General features: G+C 40.8%; 1 protein-coding gene across 1 annotated transcript in view; it reads right to left on the reverse strand.

The window, feature by feature from the left end:
- Positions 1-14,394, reverse strand: part of phlpp2 (PH domain and leucine rich repeat protein phosphatase 2) — a 34,254-nt gene extending 19,860 nt beyond the window's left edge. The window contains exons 1-3 of the mRNA XM_058088836.2: positions 14,068-14,394; positions 11,258-11,538; positions 8,724-8,857 (exon numbers count right to left, since the gene is read on the reverse strand). Of these exons, the coding sequence (XP_057944819.2) occupies positions 8,724-8,857; positions 11,258-11,538; positions 14,068-14,253 (601 nt within the window). The 5' untranslated portion in view covers positions 14,254-14,394. The remainder of the gene's footprint in view (positions 1-8,723; positions 8,858-11,257; positions 11,539-14,067) is intronic.
- Between the last annotated feature and the right edge of the window lie 1,526 nt (positions 14,395-15,920).

Here is a 15,920-nt window from a genome sequence, read left to right on the forward strand (position 1 = left end):
CATAGTAACCGTCAATATAGTCATATATATAGCACATCATGACTGGTTCAAGACTCTTCATCCTTGTATTTAGCAAACATCAACTGCTTGTAATGGTTCTTGAATTAGCTCATCGTTGTGCATTGTTTGAAATGTACTTTTACAATCAGTAACTGTTACATTTGTTCACTTCCTGCATTCCATAATATAGTTTAAGGTTTTTTTTTGTTTTTTTTGTTTTTTTTTTAATAATGCACCTCATACTGAAATACGAGGTGATATGACCATACAATGACATAATGGGTACCATAGTACTTCTACACCACTATGTACATCTGTGTAATACTTTGTTTTTTGCATTCAGTATAGTTACTCCAGACTCCATTCACTGTGCAATATCTGATCAACCTCCATGTGCAATATTCTAAGTTTTATGTGAAGTATTCCATGATGCCTCATATTAACTCACTTTAAACTCACTTTAACTCAAGATCTCAGTGTATAGACTGGTCATATATCTCATCTCGTTTCATATTATCTGCATACTGTATTTGTATATAACTCTGGGAAAAACTGTTGATTTTGTTAATACTTGGGTGTTTATATTGTTTATTTTTCTATATTGTGTATTTTGTACTGCTTAACTGATTCTGTACTCTTGCTGCTGTGCAATGCAAATTTCCCCACTGAGGGACGAATAAAGGCATATCTTAATCTTAATCTTAATAGTAACTGTCAATATAGTGAAAAAAAGCACATCATGACTGGTTCATAAAAGGAGACGTTTAACGTTATATTAGTCTACTTCCGTGCAACAATGTAGTAATCCCAGACGGTGTCTTTTACACAAGAGGATCAAGTAATTATTATGGAGCGTTATGAGAAGTTGAAAGAGATTATTACTGCCAAAAACAACACTGTTGCTGCCAATAGAGCGAGGGAATACATCAGTTAACACTGTTTATTATATTATACCCTTTGTGTTTTCATTTACATATTGAAAATCCTGGATAAATGTTTTTTTTATGCAAGGTGAAAATCCCCCAAGTGCATTATGAGGATCTTTATTTAAATAACAGTCTGATTGTGATTTTATTTATTGCTTATGATGCCATTCATGCGCCACTTAACTGACCAAAAATCCAAATGATATGAAAACATAAAGCCAACAAACAATGACTTCCACTGCTTCTGACTGGCAAGCATCCTTCTTTGCGTCCACCTTCTCTTCCACTTGTCAAGGACATCCAACTGAAGGGAAAGCCTGCCTTTTATGTTTGCCAGTAAAACTGATTATGAACTGAGCAAAGAGCTTAAGACAACAAAGTGACTGGCAAGCAGCACATCCACTGCAGTATCTCGTCCTTGTACCACAAAAAACATTTTGGTGCCTTCTGGAATAATTGTTATTATCATTGTTTGTGAAGTATATGAACGAGTAAGATGGTTCTCGGATAGACTGAAAAATGTCCATGTTCCACCCCTCCCTCACCTCGCATCATCTAGTGTCTTTATTACCATTGCTCAGTGGAGGCTGAACGAACAAACGGCATTACTGCATGGTGCACCAACTGCTCAGCATCACACAGCAACTCTCCATAGAGTGCTAAACACATCTCAGCGAAAGGTGGAACCTTGCCCAGGCCATCTTCTCTCATTGGCTGCCATCTGGAAGAGCCTTTAAAAAATGACTACAGGGCCAGGGTCCAAAACAGCTTTTATCCAAAGGCCATCATTTGTAATTATGTATGTGGATTTACTGGATGAAGGCACTAAAATCTGTCAATATGCTATACGGTGTTCCCTCGGTATATCGCGGTTCACAACATTTTTTGGATTGTGTTTTTTTTTGTGTGAGAAAAGCATATGGGGAGGGGTTTTTACGACTTTAAAACATTTACTTGTCTCATAAAAGTTAGAAAAAACGCTCATATTTCAGCAACTGTTAGTGTACAGCATGTATAGCAGTATCGTTTTAATAGCCACTGAAAATTGTAAGGGCGGCACGGCGGTCGAGTGGTTAGCGCGCAGACCCCACAGCTAGGAGTTCAAATCCACCCTTGGCCATCTCTGTGTGGAGTTTGCATGTTCTCCCCGTGCATGCGTGGGTTTTCTCCGGGTACTCCGGTTTCCTCCCACATTCCAAAAACATGCTAGGTTAATTGGCCACTCCAAATTGTCCATAGGTATGAATGTGAGTGTGAATGGTTGTTTGTCTATATGTGCCCTGTGATTGGCTGGCGACCAGTCCAGGGTATACCCCGCCTCTCGCCCCAAGACAGCTGGGATAGGCTCCAGTACCCCCCGCGGCCCTCATGAGGAAAAAGCGGTAGAAAATGAATGAATGGCAAAGGATGCTTATTTACTCAACTGCAGAGAGGACCAGGCATCAAGGCATTTATTAGGAGAGTGTTTTGTTGGTAAAACACATTTGATTTTATAGTGATATTAAATGATCTCACCCTCTGTGTGCAGTTTTCATATTTTCTTTGTAGTTCTACGAATACTCCGGCTTCCTCCCATTGTCCAGAAAGACATATAAATGTGATTGCTTGTTTGTCTGTAAGTGTCCAGGGTGTACCTTGCCCCTCACCCAAAGTCAGCTGACATAGGCGACATGGGTCTCCAGCTATTTCGACAAGAATTGCAATTTTCATTCATTCATTTTCTATCCCAGCTGTCTTGGGGCGAGAGGCGGGGTACACCCTGGACTGGTCGCCAGCCAATCACAGGGCACATATAGACAAACAACCATTCACACTCACATTTAAACCTATGGACAATTTGGAGTGGCCAATTAACCTAGCATATTTTTGGAATGTGGGAGGAAACTGGAGTACCCGGAGAAAACCCACGCATGCACGGGGAGAACATGCAAACTCCACACAGAGATGGCCCAGGGTGGAATTGAACCCTGGTCTCCTAGCTGTGAGGTCTGCGTGCTAACCACTCCACTGCCGTGCCTCCCCATCCCTTGCCATAATAACAGTAAATGCATGCAAATCTAATCTAACCTGCAGCTACTGAGCTATGCATACAGTATCACATGCAGACAACATAGGAGATATTTCACACCACTGGATCTTATCAGCGTATCAAGTCATCTGAAAATCATTAGTCAACTTACGCAACATGTTTTCACCATAAAGAGCCAACTTCTCTAAAACAATTGCTCTCCCTCAATGTCTGTGGTGCTATCAGTTGCTATGGAAATCGGTTTGTTCTCCAAATCAAAGTCCAGTCTGAGCTAGTAAACTTCCCCTCTGCAAATAAAAGCTCTTGTGACTTGACAGGGTTATAGTGGGTTAACTACTCCTCGACGCTTATTTTCATGACTTGATGTTTTATTGGAAGAGAGACCAGCCAGGATGACAGATCTATTTGCCACACACCAAACCTTTGTGAAACGCCCTGTGTGGGAAGGCGGCCAAACCATGAGGAGAATGAGACAAGTGAAAGATCGGCGTGGGCTGCAGCCTTCACTCTGGAGTGTCGTTGACATGTCACTTCACACAAGCGTGCATGGCGAGCGGCGAGGTTGATGCAAGGTTAAAAACATGATGTGGAATTATTAAAAAGTGGATAAATTAAGTACAACAGGGTGGAGGACTACAGGGGACATTAAACTTGATCTTGACATAATAGGAAAACTGTGGTCCTTCATACTTGATTGCTTAGGGAATTGACTCATGCACCAACCACACAGTAAGGACAACAGTAATAGGGCACGTGGCCCTCTTTTGCAACTAATACTCATGTTCCAAGGCTGCGCGGTGGTTTGCACGCAGGCCACACAGCTAGGAGACCTGAGTTCGATTCCACTCTCGGCCATCTCTATGTGGAGTTTGCATGTTCTCCCTGTGCATGTGAAGGTTTTCTCCGGGTACTCCGGTTTCCTCCCACATTCCAAAAACATGCTAGGTTAATTGGTGACTCCAAATTGTCCATAGGTATGAATGTGAGTGTGAATGGTTGTTTGTCTATATGTGCCCTGTGATTGGCTGGCGACCAGTCCAGGCTGCAGTCCAGCACTCCCGCAACCCACATGAGGATAAGCGGTAGAAAATGAATGAATAAATACTTGTGTTCCAAAGCATTCCCACCAACTCACACTAGACAAAACAAGACTCAAAATGGACTCTAAAAATGCCTGCACAGTCGTCTAATTCGATATTTTGCTTTTCTTTGTTCAATAATAATAATAAATAACCAGTCTGTCAGATTTTTGACAGAAACTAACTGGACTTTTTGCTTGATGGTGGCCCTGTTTTTCAGTCAATGTTGCTCAAATCCTGCAGTCCCCTTAAGATGCATACCAAATTTCATGGGGATCTGGCAAAATACACTAAAGTTATAGTGTTTTTTTTAGGGAAATGTCAAGTCAATCTATCATACAGCACCACTGTGTGGAGTATTTTTCTGAAAACTAATACCACACAACACCGTAGTGGTGCATATTTTGCCAGATGTCCCCCCCTTTTGTGTGCAGAGATGCAGGACTAGAAGGTTAGCTAACACAAACAAATCCATACAAACTTCAAATATACAGTGAAACACTCACTAACACTATAGGCCAGCCCTTGATTGAATCATTCATTTTTAAAAAGGCATGTCTCCAGACACACACAGAGCAAAAAGTAGCCCAATAATGACTACAAACATCTGGACACTGAGACACTTAAGCCAATAGAGACAAAGTTAGACTTCTGTGCCAGTTCCTGCTTCATCTCCTGTCACGACACTGATCTCCATCTGCATGATATTTATAGTTTACAAATCGGTTCGTTTCAAAGCAACTAACAAGCCGTTAAAAGTCAGAACTTAGAATAGCAAAGCTCCTCTGTTGGCAATGAACTCAAAAGTCAGCCTGACAGATAGCTCTTATTGGTTGGAGTGTGTAGTCTCCTTAAAGGGGACCTATTATGCTCATTTTATAGATTGTAAACAAATATGGCTTTCCCTTACATCCAAATAAATGCTTTTTACAAGCCATTGCTAGCAACGTAAACACAGAAGCAGAGAGTGTATTGTGCCTACATCCATGCCCATAAGGAAGCCCGCTCCTCTGTGACATCACAAAGGAACAATTTTGCAACGCCCTCTGAAACGGAGCATTTTGCACCATCCCAAACTTCTTTCAGGACTCACTTCCAAATGCACAAACCTCATTATCTGAAACTTTGGCATGGTTTAACACGAGAATACAACATTCTAACTACATTTATAGATCAGAAAAGTAGAAAAAGCAAAATAATATTTCAGTATTGAACAAAACAAAACTTGTTCTCAATCAGAAATCACTCCACACTCTTTATTGCTCCCTGGTTCTACCATATCTTACTTATTGTGTGGAAATATGGGCTAATAACTATAAAAGCAATCTTCACTTGCTAAATGTACTGCAAAAAAGGTCAGTAAGGATAATTCATAATGGCGCCTACAGAGAATATACTAACTCCTTATTTCTAAAATCTAAAACTTGCTGATATAGTTAATTTTCAAACAGCTAAAATAATACATAAGGCTGAAAACAACCAATTACCTAAAAATGTCATCCAATACTTCTTTACAAGAGAGGAGAAATATGATCTCAGGGAAGAACTAAATCTGAAATACTTATATGCTAGAACTACGTTAAAAAGCCATAGCATTTCAGTATGTGGAATCAAACTATGGAATGGATTGAGTAAGACCCTCAAACAATGCACAACGATGAGCCAATTCAAGAAACAATACAAGCAGTTGATGTTTGCTAAATACAAGGATGAAGAGTCTTGAACCAGTCATGATGTGCTATATATATATATATATATATATATATATATATATATATATATATATATATATATATATATATATATATATATATATATATATCTATATCACTATATTGACAGTAACTATGGTACCCATTATGTCATTGTATGTTATTTTGTAAAAAAAACTTATACTGTATTATGGAAAGCAGGAAGTGAACAAATGTAACAGTTACTGATTGTAAAAGTTCCAGATGGAGGGGTAGGATTTAATAAGCTTTGCTTCTTCCTACTCCTTTTGGACATGTGGAACTGTGAACTGATTATGTGATGCATTCAATTGTAATCTGATGCATGTTCAAATGAAATAAAACCATTACCATTACCATTTAAAAGCCAGTATTACAGAACTTCACAATGCACAACAGGAAATGGGAGGAAATGCATGCAAAAGTTTAGCATTCAATGACACAAATTTTATGTTCTTACCATTGACTTTTAAAGTTTTTGGACTTGTAAAAGATATGAGGTACATCATTGTGTATATTCTACAGCTTGTAGGACATAGATTGACTCTAACAAGAGAGAGAACATGTTGAGGGTGACAGACCGCTCCATCAGAGGAACCTCATATTACAAGGAGCTGTCAGGAAATGATGGGGATTTTGCTCGTATGCTCGGGGCTATTGCGCTTTTCGTCTCATTTTTCTACCAAGTCATCCACTCCTTGCAAAGCTCACGTAAAAGCACATGAAAGTCACACATTCAAGATGTGATTATTATGACCTGGAAAACAGACTGCTCTCAAATCCTGCTGGAACTTATTCTATCTGTCCTAAAACTGTCCAGGGTGTAAATTTATGATCTTTTCCTGTCTTTATGACACATAGATGATCATGTGAATGAATGACATCATCGACTTAGCTCACTTTTATAGAGAACTAAATAGGGCTGCAGCTCGCAAATATTTTGGTAATCGAGTATTCTAGTGAAGTTTTTGTTGTTTGTAGCATCTATTATACACTGCATGTTCTACTACTAGTTAGCATCAAGTTTAGCAACCGTTAAAGAGACAATAAAAAGAGACAATTATTTGAAAACAAATAACAGGTAGAGCATCAGACTTTTGATCTGAGGGTCCAGGGTTCAAGTCCCTGTTCAGGCGGTGAGAGGTAGGCCCCATTAGGCAAGACCCTAATGAGGATAACCGGTATAGAAAATGGACGGATGGATTTATGCTGTACATTTGACATATATTATCACATATTTACAAATGATTACCAATTTATGGTGAATGAGCAGTGTTTTCTGCAGAAAAAAAATGCAATATTTTGACCAAAAATATGAGAATTTGCGGGATGATAAATGCAGAATCCCGAATATGCTCTGCACTTTTCCGATGTTGTCACGTACAACATTCCTTCATTCATTCATTTTCTACCGCTTATCCTCACAAGGGTTGCAGGGGTGCTGGAGCCTATCCCAGCTGTCTTCGGGCAAGAGGCGGGGTACACCCTGGGCTTGTCGCCAGCCAATCACAGGGCACATATAGACAAACAACCAGTCACACTCACATTCAATGAAACTTTCATATCAAGGCGGGGGCCTCAAACTAGTGTCCTGCGGGCCACATTTGGCCAGCGGGCCGCGTGCCCCTGCTGTAGATAGACAGATATAAAGTCATCAATCCAACTTATTACTACATTTTAGCTGACTCAAACAGTCACTGTGACTCAAATCAATCTCACTACTCTCATGACTCATTCAGGGACACCGGTGGTGGGTCTCTATCAACTTTGCAGCCCCCGGTGGATGAGTGCCAGAGATTAGAGCAGGCCATGTTACTGAGCTCCCAGCAGCTGCACGGGCTGACCCACGCAAGCACTGGCCCTCGAGCCTGCACCATTTGTTTTCATTTGATGAAGTCAGCATTTAGTAATGATTACTCCTTCATCCATGTTTTGTTTTCATCTCAGCAGGAGTCTGAGGGGGAGGTTTGCAAAGGCTCAAAATGAGGAGGATGACGGCGGGAGGTAATAAGGAGACTGATCAAATGTTCGGTCATACATGACACTTATATGGTTTGTGTTGCATGTTCCTCCATTAATAATAAAAAGTTTCATTTAAAAAACTGCATTTTATGGTCAGTTGTCAGTGACTAATATTTAAATTAGTTTGATGATCCACCCGGCTGCACGGCGGACAAGTGGTTAGCGCGCAGACCTCACAGCTAGGAGACCAGAGTTCAATTCCACCTTCGGCCATCTCTGTGTGGAGTTTGCATGTTCTCCCCGTGCATGCGTGGGTTTTCTCCGGGTACTCCGGTTTCCTCCCACATTCCAAAAACATGCTAGGTTAATTGGTGACTCCAAATTGTCCATAGGTATGAATGTGAGTGTGAATGGTTGTTTGTCTATATGTGCCCTGTGATTGGCTGGCGACCAGTCCAGGGTGTACCCCGCCTCTCACTCGAAGACAGCTGGGATAGACTCCAGCAGCCCCCATGAGGAAAAAGCGGTAGAAAATGAATGAATGAATGTATGAATGTGAATGGTTGTTTGTCTATATGTGCCCTGTGATTGGCTGGCGACCAGTCCAGGGTGTACCCCGCCTCTCGCTCGAAGACAGCTGGGATAGGCTCCAGCACCCTCTCTACCCTCGTGAGGATAAGCGGTAGAAAATGAATGAATTAATATTATTACTGCTGTCATGTGTTCATATTGGTAGACAAATCAGTATATCATGTAATATATGACTATTTCTACCATTTCTTACTAAATACATAATAAGGAAAAGGAAATTAGATGATGATTAACATACACACTCGCCAACCACAACATTAAGCACCCTTGCAATACAACAACTGTATGAAATTTATGCCTCAATCCCACTGATGGTATGAAGGAAACATGACTTCCATCAGTTCCCAATGAAGACAGATGATGATGACGATGATGAAGATGAGCCCTGTGGGTGCGCCGTACTCACCACTGTAGAAACGGATCAAGCAGCTGAGGTCTGAATTGGCCGCCTCCTGCTGCACACGCACTGGGTCTGCATAGCCCATAGCGGCCAGATAGTCATACACCATCTGGAGAGGACGCTCTGTGGGCTCCAGCCTCCTGCACCACACAAGCAGAACGCAGTATGCTAAATATTACTTCATTGTGGAGTGGTTTGTATTAGACATAGAGCAATATTTGCACATGTGGAAAACTATTGGGGCTCTGCTGCAATAACAGAATGATTTATATTTGATATTATTATTATTATACAAAGCCCACAGCATGCACTGGATACTGATAGTGCTGCTAGACATTCTCATGCAGCTTTTATACATACGTTCTAGTGGAAATATGATTTATTTGAATATTTTACAACCCTCAACTGTGACATGAGCTTGTAGAGTACCTACAAACAAAGTGAAGATAACAACGCCACTTTATTTGTCAGGGTCATTTAATGCACCGTTTGTCCTAAGCTGCACCCACTGGAGGAGACGTCTGGGTGTCTCCCTTTTGGAAACGTTACCAAGTGGGAGGAAACTGGAGACAAAAATGTCACGTCTGCCCACAGGGCACTTCAAGGGAAGTCCCCAAGAACACAATAGCGACCAGGATGGGTGGATGTCCTTCACTAAGTATGTTTCATCACTTCATTCATTTTTAATATGGAGTAATAAAACACAATTTTCTTTAACAGGACAAAACATTAAACAGTTTTTTTTCCTAGACTCAAGCTATAAAAAGATAAGCAGTCATCATGTCCTTACTTACGTCTGCAGTGTTTGCCTCATTATTACCTTTACATGTGTTCGCACACTTACTAAATGTGTTGCAATTTCATATATTCGGCTTAGGAGTGTATGATATATAAGAACCTACCTTTAATAATATATAATATTATTGCCTAAAATAAATGTTAGATTTAAAATAAATATGTTGTTTCAACGCGGCACGGCGATCGAGTGGTTAGCGCGCAGACCTCACAGCTAGGAGACGTGGGTTTTCTCCATGCACGGGTTTTCTCCGGGTACTCCGCTTTCCTCCCACATTCCAAAAACATGCTAGGTTAATTGGCAACTCCAAATTGTCCATAGGTATGAATGTGAGTGTGAATGGTTGTTTGTCTATATGTGCCCTGTGATTGGCTGGCAGCCAGTCCAGGGGGTACCCCGCCTCTCGCCCGAAGACAGCTGGGATAGGCTCCAGCACCCCCGCGACCCTTGTAAGGAAAAAGCGGTACAAATTGAATGAATGTTATTTCAACATAAGGTGTTACATTATATATTTTTGCAATACTATACAGTATAAAAAGGCACCATAGTATGGCTATACTATGACTATTGTTTTGCGACATTAGTGACATTACATCTGTATTATGACAGAGATACATGCTGAGAATGCCAAATGTTGCACATTTTGCCATAGAAAAAGCTATATTTTGCAATAAAAATGCTATATTGGACGACCAAATGCTTCATTTTATTATTAAGTGTTAGGTGTCTACAAAGCACAGTATTTTGCAAAGAGAACCTTATATTTGGCCATAAAATTATTGCTAAATAATAGCCATATCATGCAAAAATATTTTAGCATGATATGGCTATATTTGGCATGATAAATTCCTTCTAGATTGTGCAGAAACAATGCTTGAGCATCCCATAAAACACTATGATTTACCATTAAGGGGTATATTTTACCATGATAATGCCACTAAAACACTATATATTGTCATAATGTTATTTGTATATTCATTCATTCATTTTCTACCGCTTTTCCTCACAAGAGTCACGGGGGTGCTGGAGCCTATCCCAGCTGTCTTCAGGCGAGAGGCGGGGTACACCCTGGACAGGTCGCCAGCCAATCACAGGGCACATATAGACAAACAACCATTCACACTCACATTCATACCTATGGACAATTTGGAGTCACCAATTAACCTAGCATGTTTTTGGAATGTGGGAGGAAACCGGAGTACCCGGAGAAAACCCACGCATGCACGGGGAGAACATGCAAACTCCACACAGAGATGGACGAAGGTCTGTGCGCTAACCACTAGACCGCCGTGCAGCCATGTTATTTGTATATAAAATATTTTATTTTAGAATGCAAATATATTTCATATCTGGTCATATTTAGTAATAATTCTGGAGTTTGGGGTAAGGGACATTGTTTTCCTGCTTCATGCAAGCATTTCCAAGTACCAAAAAGGTACATTTTTGACAAATAAAAATGCCTTACTAAACCTAGAAGGAATGCAGCTTCTGAAAAATAGTGATATGAAATGTAATTAATATCCTGATTTTAAATGCTGGAGCTTCCTGTTACTCAATTTAAATGGATCCATTTTTATCGGCAATCAGAGTGGCAATTTAAGAGCAGCACTGCAGGAATATAAAATAGAGTGGCACAGCAAATCTACCATCTTTATAACTTGAGTGTATTATTTATTATGGTCTACAAGAGATAGCATGTACACTGCATACCAGACTCAAAAGTGAAGATGAAATATGTATTTACCTGAGCAGGTCTCCATGCAGTTGAACATAGAGGTCCTGTCCATCCCTCTGGACACACATCTCCTCTACTGTGGTACTGGTGGAACACAGAACCAGCTGCAGGTCTGGCTGAGGGGTGGAGGAGGCCTGGGGCCCAGAGGCAGGGAGCTGGGGGTCCACCGTTGCCCCGTACAGGCACACACAGCCCCGCTGGGTGTCACTCTTTAACCAGTCACGTTCCCTGGATCCAAACCTGGTCTTTCTGGTCATGCAGCCCCGACTTCCATTACGTTTCATGTTGCGCTATGGAAAAACATGGAGCCAAAAAAACATTAGAATGACTTGCATTCATTTCCAGCAACTTCAATCACGTCATGCTTTCTAAAATGTCCAGATTGATGACAGATACACACACACTCGGCTGCTGGTATCCATCAAGGATGCACCTTGACCTATCGCACTCTCTCATCTATGGGGAATATTCATGGACAAGGCTATAGGAATGTACAAGTCACATGATTTGTGTGCTCACCTAGCGAGTAGACGTTTGTCCTGCTGGCAAATCATTACGACGTGCTGGCCTCGTTCTCATGTAATATTCAACAAGTCAGCACGGTATGTTGTCATTACACGCTATAGTTGTTGAACTAAAAATGATATAGTTTGACATAAAAGCCTCCATTTTACTATGAAGTACTATGTATATCTGTCCAGAAAATGCTATATTATGCAAAACAAGCCCTATACATTGTAATGCATAGTGTTGTATTTGTCAGTGAAATCCATATATTATGCAAAATTCTTGATTTATTTTGCATAAAACAATAGATTTTACAACTAAAGTGCTATGTTTTACAATAGCAATGCTAGATTTTGCAGTCAAATTGTTACATAACATAAAACAATAAATATGCTATATCTCCATGATACATTCTATATGTCACCTTAACACACTGCATGTTATACTGACAATGAGGTGGAATCGGACGTTCCGGAACGAATGAATCATGCGAACCAATAACACTGTTGTGACCGAAATCCACTTCCAACTCAAATTCAATTCTGAAATACACGTACCACGTAAGGACATGGCGAAGACGGGGGCAGCCGACCTCAAATCATGCAGCTCGGCGACCATAAGTTAATATACGGTACATTGAGTCGTTACGAGAATTACAACAGCCAAGCACTGCAGATTATGTACAAGCAGCTATAGAGGAAATGCCTGTTTTGACAGCTAGCCGGGACGACCCAGTGACCTTCTGAACAGTGTAAAAACTCTCTAGACGGAGATGGAGGCGCACCACGGCAGACACAAGCACAATTGTAGAGCTAACCTCATGACCAGGCTAAAGGCTAGACTGTGTTCTATCAATTATCTTTCATTAATAGCCTTCTTCGATATACGTATTTAATGTACCAGTATACCGGGATTGATTCTTCCAATGATAAGAAAATGATTTATAGTCAAGATCGGGAAGACCTGGGTTCGATTCTCCGCTTGGACATCTCTGTACGGAGTGAGTTTTCTCCAGGTACTCTGGTTTCCTCCTTAATTGGCGACTCCAAATTGTCCATAGGTATGAATGTGAGTGTGAATGGTTGTTTGTCTATATGTGCCCTGTGATTGGCTGGCCACCAGTCCAGGGTGTACCCCGCTTCTCGACCGAAGATAGGATAGGCTCCAGCACTGCCCCATGACCCTAGTGAGGATAAGCGGTATAGAAAATGGATGGATGGACAATGCAATTGGGGGCGTGTGTCCAAAATAGACATTTTTATCAAATACTCGTTTTTTGTGAGTGGTTTCGGGACATACCCCATGTGTCTTCATTACATACACAAGAATGCACAGGCGACAGTACACATGGAGTGTTTTGTGATAAAAATGTATTACTCTTTTGAACGCATATTGTTTTGAGAAGCCAAATTCTTTGTAAATGGCGCCAGCAACTAAGCGGAACTATGTTCCTCGTCACAGATCTCCTACCAAAACTGGACTCACAGGACCAATTGGGGGGAGGGGGGGGTAAGTCACCGTTGCGGTAGTACACAGCTGATGGGGAAATCCGAACTATACCTTTAATGTGATATACTTCACCATGTACAGGTTAGACTTTGCCATGAAATGCAATCTCGTTATAAAAATGTCTTATTTTAGCATACAAATGAAATATTTTGCCATAAAATGTTTAATGTTTTACTGTAACAATTCTACATTTGGCTATAAAATGGTATATTATGTAAGTGAGACAAATATGGAGCAATATATATGAAATGCAAATGAAAATACATATGCAGTGAATAAAATGTATGACATCAGTCAAACTATTACTTCTCCTACTTGATTGTATGCAATAAATATGCAAATAGGACAGATGGGTTAATGATGATGTCAGTGTGCACTCACAGCAGGCCACAACATTAGGTACAGCTGCTGCACACAGAGATGGAACCATATGGTTATTTTTGTAATGAAAGCAGCCAGTAATATTAAGCAATACTGTACACTCCAGTGGATTCAATTCATTGGGTTGGTCAGCTGTACCTAATAAAGTGGCTTTAGTAAGCCAGGCATACGTGCACTAAATTGTATATGTTAGTGTGTGTTAGTATGTGGCATCTGTGAGAAATTCCTTGCAGGTTTGAGGGGAGTGATGATTAGATCAATCACCTTCATCGTGATCGTGGGAAATAAGAGAGCGTTACATCATTTTACGATCTTTGCGGTGCACTTTGCCCTGTCATGCAAGAAGAAGACTTGCAATGGAGCCCATAACACTTTCAACAACCGTCATCACTGAAGCAGACACGGTAGCAAACATCACCTGCCTTTAAGACTCTTATCCCGGCTGCAGCAGTACGGCCACCGCGACCTCCGGCGTGGATGAGCCCGGATGGATGGTGGAGCACCGTGTCCGGCTGCCTGTCGATGCAAGCCCCGCTCTCTCTCTTCTCGGCGGCGGCGGTGGCGGCAGTGGCGGCCACGGTGCTGTCAGGCTGGTCCTCCATCGCCATCGCTTATCCGCGGACACCACACGGCTCCTCGGTGGCTGACAGGTTACAACTGCGAGGCGCACAGTGGAGCCCGAGTGGGAGCGGCGTCGCCATTGTCAGCCAGCCCGGAGCCGACTGCTTGCTTGCTGCCTGCAGGAGGGCCTCTGCTGCTGGATCAATATACATGACATGGGCGGGATCGGGGACCTTATTATTCATTCAGTGGCCGCTGCCCCCTTCCAGGAGAAACGGAACATAGTGTGGTCTCCAACATTTCTATGCATTATTGTCATATACCATGTCTGGAGGGATGCCCCCTTCCTTTTGGAACAGAAAAGTACTAAATGTTGTTTCAATACGTTAATGCCGTTATTTTAGGCAAAATAGATTTTGCAATATATACAGTATATGCACACACATATATATATATACATACATATATACATACATTCATTCATTTTCTACCGCTTTTTCCTCACGAGGGTCGCGGGGGTGCTGGAGCCTATCCCAGCTGTCTTCGGGCGAGAGGTGGGGTACACCCTGGACTGGTCGCCAGCCAATCACAGGGCACATATAGACAATCATACCTATGGACAATTTGGAGTCGCCAATTAACCTAGCATGTGGGAGGAAACCGGAGTACCTGGAGAAAACCCACGCATGCACGGGGGAGAACATGCAAAGTCCACACAGAGATGCCCAAGGGTGGAATTGAACCCTGGTCTCCTAGCTGTGAGGTCTGCACGCTAACCACTAGACCACCGTGCAGCTCCTACATACATACACACACACACATATATAGATATATATATATATATATATACATACACACATACATATACGCATACATACACACATACGTATATACACGCATACACACATGCATACACACATACATGCATATACACATACACACATATATACACGCATACACACATGCATGCATATACACATCCATACATACACACATACTATATATACACACACACACACACATATATACATATACATATTGTTTTTGCCACAAAAATGCTGAATTTGTCATAAAACCTTTATACTTTACTATAGAAACTCCATATATTCGTCTATGAAATGCAAATGTTGCACAACATTATAACATACACAAAATATTTTAGCATAAAACACTGTTTTATTGTTGACCCTAGAAATGCAATACTTTTGCTACGTTTTGTTATATAAATGCTAGATTTTAGCACAGACATTTTACATTTTATATCATAACACTACTATAACACTACTATATTTTAGCATAAAGCATTATATTTTACAATTAAAATAGTATCATTAACCAAAGAAATGCTACAATATGTGATACAAATGCTAGCATAAATAGTTATATTTTGCCATAATGCTATATCTGGCAACAAAACGGTACATTTTGCAAGATTTTAACATAGGACATTATATTTTACAATCAATATTGTTCACTTTAGAAATGCAATACTTTGCCATAAAAATGTTTGCTATATTTTAGACTGGAAAATTCCCTCATGAAACAAAAATAGCTTAAGTAGTTCATTTTTTGTTAATGGAGATAAACATCAATTTACAAACTACCAGCCAGTCTCCTAATTAGCACAATTCTCAAAGCTCTCAAGCTAGAACACACATCTGCAAGTTAAAATATTATTTGTGGAGTACCCCAGGGGTCAATACTGGGACCAAAA

This window comes from Doryrhamphus excisus, linkage group LG13 (assembly GCF_037039965.1).
Source record: "Doryrhamphus excisus strain RoL-2023G ecotype Guam linkage group LG13, RoL_Dexc_Guam_v1.1, whole genome shotgun sequence".
Taxonomy (NCBI): Eukaryota; Metazoa; Chordata; class Actinopteri; order Syngnathiformes; family Syngnathidae; genus Doryrhamphus; species Doryrhamphus excisus.